The sequence below is a fragment of the Rhagoletis pomonella genome, unplaced genomic scaffold, assembly GCF_013731165.1.
Source record: "Rhagoletis pomonella isolate Grant_MI unplaced genomic scaffold, Rhpom_1.0 Rhpom_scaffold_11820, whole genome shotgun sequence".
NCBI lineage: Eukaryota > Metazoa > Arthropoda > Insecta > Diptera > Tephritidae > Rhagoletis > Rhagoletis pomonella.
Window position 1 is genome coordinate 553 of NW_023470351.1, and position 4405 is coordinate 4957.

The following is a 4405-nucleotide window of genomic DNA, read 5'->3' on the forward strand; positions in this document are numbered from 1 at the left end:
GCCTTCCAGCCAAATATTTTGCATAAGGATTTTGGCTACAATTATGACAGGCGCAAGCCACCCCAGCGGATCGAAGAGTTTAGCAATGGCAGATAGTATCGCTCTTTTCGTAACAGCATCGCTTTTCTCCAATGGCCTTGCTATAAAATAGAAAAGATCCGTATGGGCATTCCATCTTATTCCAAGAGCCTTGACTGCGCTGGTATCTTCAAATGCCAAAAAATCTTCGCTAAGTAGATCTGTTTTTGGTATGCCATTAAGTATTTGCTCGCTATTGGCTGTCCACTTTCGAAGTGGAAAACCGGCTGATTGCAACACTTCCGATATCTCATCTCTGGCTTTTATTGCTGAATCGATAGTGTGTCCACCAGACAATACATCGTCGACATACATGCATTTTCGTAGTATGTTAGATGCTATTGGATGGGAGCTTTGCACATCGTCAGCTAATTGTAAAAGTGTCCTTATAGCCAGATAAGGAGCACAATTGATGCCGAACGTGACAGTCTTTAATTCGTACAGACTGATCGGGTCATTCGGGTTAGTGCGAAAAATAATCCTCTGATACTTAGTATGGTTGTTATGTACCAGAATTTGCCTATACATCTTTTCGATGTCACTGTTGAACACATATTTGTATAGTCTCCAACGGAGTATTAGTATCGGAAGATCTGCCTGAAGTACTGGTCCTGGGAAAAGTACGTCATTTAGGCTGTTGCCATTCGCCGTTGGGCTTGAGGCATTGAACACCACGCGTACTTTCGTTGAAGTACTTTCTGCCTTTATAACAGCGTGGTGCGGCAGAAAATAATTATCAGACGAGTCTGCGGGTATGGGATTTGTTATTTTCGACATATGCCCAAGCGTTTCATATTCCGCTAGAACCCTATTGTATTCCTTTTGCAGGACGGGATCCTTGGCCAGCCGTGTCTCATTCCGGTAAAATTGAGAACATGCTCTTTTAAGGGATGGGCCTAGGGAAATATTTCCTGGAAAATCTTTCCTAAATGGTAGTGACACGATGTATTTTCCTTCATTATTTCGTATGGTTGTCTTCTGATACAGCTCCTCGCAGTACTTGTCGTCTTCATTAAGGCTCTTGTTCTTTGGAATCTCCTCAAGCTCCCAAAAAGCACTCAGTTGCTTGTCCAGACTAACTTCGCTGTAGTATGAGACGATATTCGTTCCTGGATTCGAGGTATCAGTTCGCCCTGTTATTATCCAGCCAAATACTGTTTCTTGGGCCAGAAGTGTGTTTAATATGTTTTTCTTAAGCCCGCTCAGAATAATTTGTGGATATATGTCGCCACCCAGAACAAGGTCTACGGGTTCATTGACGAAAAATCGTTTATCCGCTAGAATTAGATCTGGAAATGCTTGCTTAGTCACTGCACTAATGTGGCAAGTAGGAAGATTTCCAGTCAGTTGTGCTAGCACAAGCACAGAGGTATTTAAGCGGAACAACGGGTCAACAGGAGACCGCAATTCGATGTTGCACGCTTCTTTAACCTGCGCCGTAGTTGTATTAGTGATGCCCGAAACTTGGGCATGCATACGCTTTGACGGCAAGTGAATTCTGCGTTTTAGTCTTTCAGTAATGAAAGAACACTCTGAACCAGAATCAATAAGTGCTCTAGCGGAATAGTTCGTACCATTGAGATAAATGTTGACGCGTGCTGTCCCTAATAACACACCTGTGTTTGTATTCGCATAGCAAGACTTCACGTTTTTGCTTGTATGCTTGTTTGACTTTGTTGAATTGCGTTTGGCTTGGGCCTGATTGGATGTTGATGCAGAATTAGTCGCAGAATCCAAAGAGGTCCCAAGTGTCGTTGCCTTTGTTTGAGCTGTCTCAATATGAAGGAGCGTGTTGTGTCGCGAGTGGCACTTTATACAATTAAATGGGTTTGTGCATCTTGACACGGTATGTCCAGTACTAAGACAGTTCAGGCACCATTTTTTGCTTTTCAAAAAATCGATTCTATCAGCAGGTGTTTTGTTGAGGAATTGTGGACAGTTGCGTAACTTGTGCTCATTAGTTTGGCACATTTGGCAGGTGAACTTGCTCACGCTTGCCTGAAAGGCTCCTAGCCTTTTAGTGTTAGCTTCCTGGTGGTGCCGTGCGGGTTGGTGCTTTGGAGCTTTCACAGTTGTTGTACCCTTTAGCCCCGCTAGAGTTTCCAAAGTTTGGAATCTATTGGATAGGAACCTGTCCATATCCTCCCACTTTGGAATGTCAGTTTTCTGGTCTATGGTCTGTTCCCATAGGGCCAGTGTACTTTCTGGAAGCTTCGTTGAACACAAATATATAATAATTGCGTCCCAATTAGAGATGTCAATTTGATGACTTTTTAGGGACGATAAACAATTATTAATCTCGCGCTGTAGGTTTTTAATTGAGCTACCACACTCAGATTCCACTGTATTTAAGCTAAATAAAACTTTTAATTGTGTGTTAACTAAGATACGTTTGTTTTCGTATCGCTCACACAGGTTTTTCCAGGCTGTCGAAAAGCCTTCATGGGTAAGTGGGCACTTTCGCACTATGTCTTTTGCCTCCCCTTGTGTTTTATTGTTGAGGTGAACTAGTTTCTCAACTGGGGTGAGGCGCTTGTTCAGGATGTAGATGGCCGTGAACATATCTCGGAAAGTTGGCCATGAGAGATAGTCGCCCTTGAACACATCTGTATCGCACGGTGGCAGGTGGATATTGTGTTCTCGGACGGACCGATCCTCTACATCTTTGTTCGCTTTGGTTAGAATTTCAACCTGAGAACCAATAGCAGACATGCACCTAACATAGCTTTGAAAGGAAATCTTATTCTTCTTTTTTATGGCCTTAGCATCATCCTTAGACAATCCCTCATTGATAAGCTTATCGTAAGCTGACTTTGTTTTTTTCCCACAAAGCTTTTAACTCGTCTTGTTGAATAGCAAGACCATGTTTGTTTTGTTCTGCGGCGGGTATGCCGTTGTAATCAGATTCAAACTCTGTTACAGCTTCTGCCAAAAGAATATACGAATCCATTGTTTAACGTGTTTACCCTGACCGAAGTATTAACTGTAATGCCCAGATAGAATCTATAGGATTTTACACACTTAATCTTATTGAAGATTAGAGGTTGTATGCGCAAGAGAAGTTGCCAATTTTTTACCCACCGGAACTTGCCACTTAAATGTATACCAGAAATCCAACGAATTAAAAAGATGCAAAATAGTTTGTATTGCGAAATATATTCGACACTTTATTAAAATGTAAACCTTTTTCTTCTAGAATTATTGTTTACTAACGACTCGCCACCCAACTGTGCTGACTAATATCTACGCGCTTTGATAAGCTATGCAAGGTACGCAATAAGGTGTAAATAATATACGTGGTAAAATCGTGATGTGTGCAACGTACGCAGCAAATTTTAATAAACAGAGTGACCACTTCGATGAGTGCAACGTACGTAGCAAATATATATGGTAAACAATGTGCAATGTATGAGTTGAATCGCTTATGCGTAGTGATTTAGTGAAAATCTACAATTGGTCCAATGCAAATAACAAAATTTAGAGGTTATGTATCCTCGAAACAGTGACAGTGTTCGCAAATATACAAAAGAATGTAAGCCAACTAAGAGGCGCAGTGAAAAAACGATCAGAAAAAATGAAGGTTATGATTATGGACTGTCAGTTTAAACAAAATCTAAATCCTTCATTAACAATATTAAGTGATGCGGATCACTGACGTGAGTGTGTATATACGAGTGGTTGCAAGGTGCACTTATTTTTGGTTGCCGTGCGCGGACGTAATTTGAACCGAGACTTTAAAAAATGTGCAGCAAACCAACGAGTACTGTGTGACACTGTGTGTATGTTTATGTTGCAAAGAACACCTAATTGTGGTCGCTGTTGTCACTTGCGGACGGACAGACTAACCTCAATTATTAATAGTGTGGCTTTAAAATTAAATGCTCCAATTGTATATTTTCAGTTGAAACACTCGCGAGATTCTAGTTTGCACACGCGCATTGAATTTAAAAAACTTTTTTTTTTTTTTTGGCAATTTTCTATCAAGTGCAATTGAAATTATAACCACGTACCTTGAATTAGAAGTGATTGGTGATTGGTGGTTGTAGTGTTGTACGCTCGTTGGTGTCCTGGCAAATTAAGCTGGTGTCGTGGCAAGAAAGCTGAGTGTGGTTGTGTTGTCGCTAGATCTCTGTGGCTTGACCGATCGTTGGCGCAAAAAACGTTGTGGCAAAAAAGTGGGTGCTGGACAATGATTCCCTGTGTACGCTGTGGTTGTGGACTGTAATATATATATGCAGGTCGTTGGTCATTTATTGCTCGGCTTCGATGGGACCATGTCAAAAACGCATGTGCTTCCTCGACTTTAGCGCTCAGACGCACAGGGGTT

The 4405-nt window shown here is 41.4% G+C and overlaps 1 protein-coding gene across 1 annotated transcript; it reads right to left on the minus strand.

The window, feature by feature from the left end:
- Positions 1–702: 702 nt before the first annotated feature.
- On the minus strand, positions 703–3028 carry LOC118756715 (the record flags this gene model as incomplete). The annotated part of the gene is made up of 2 exons (XM_036491461.1): positions 2891–3028; positions 703–1776 (listed from the first exon to the last, which is right to left on the minus strand). Coding segments are annotated over exons 1-2 (1212 nt in total), but the record flags the coding sequence as incomplete, so codon positions are not given.
- Between the last annotated feature and the right edge of the window lie 1377 nt (positions 3029–4405).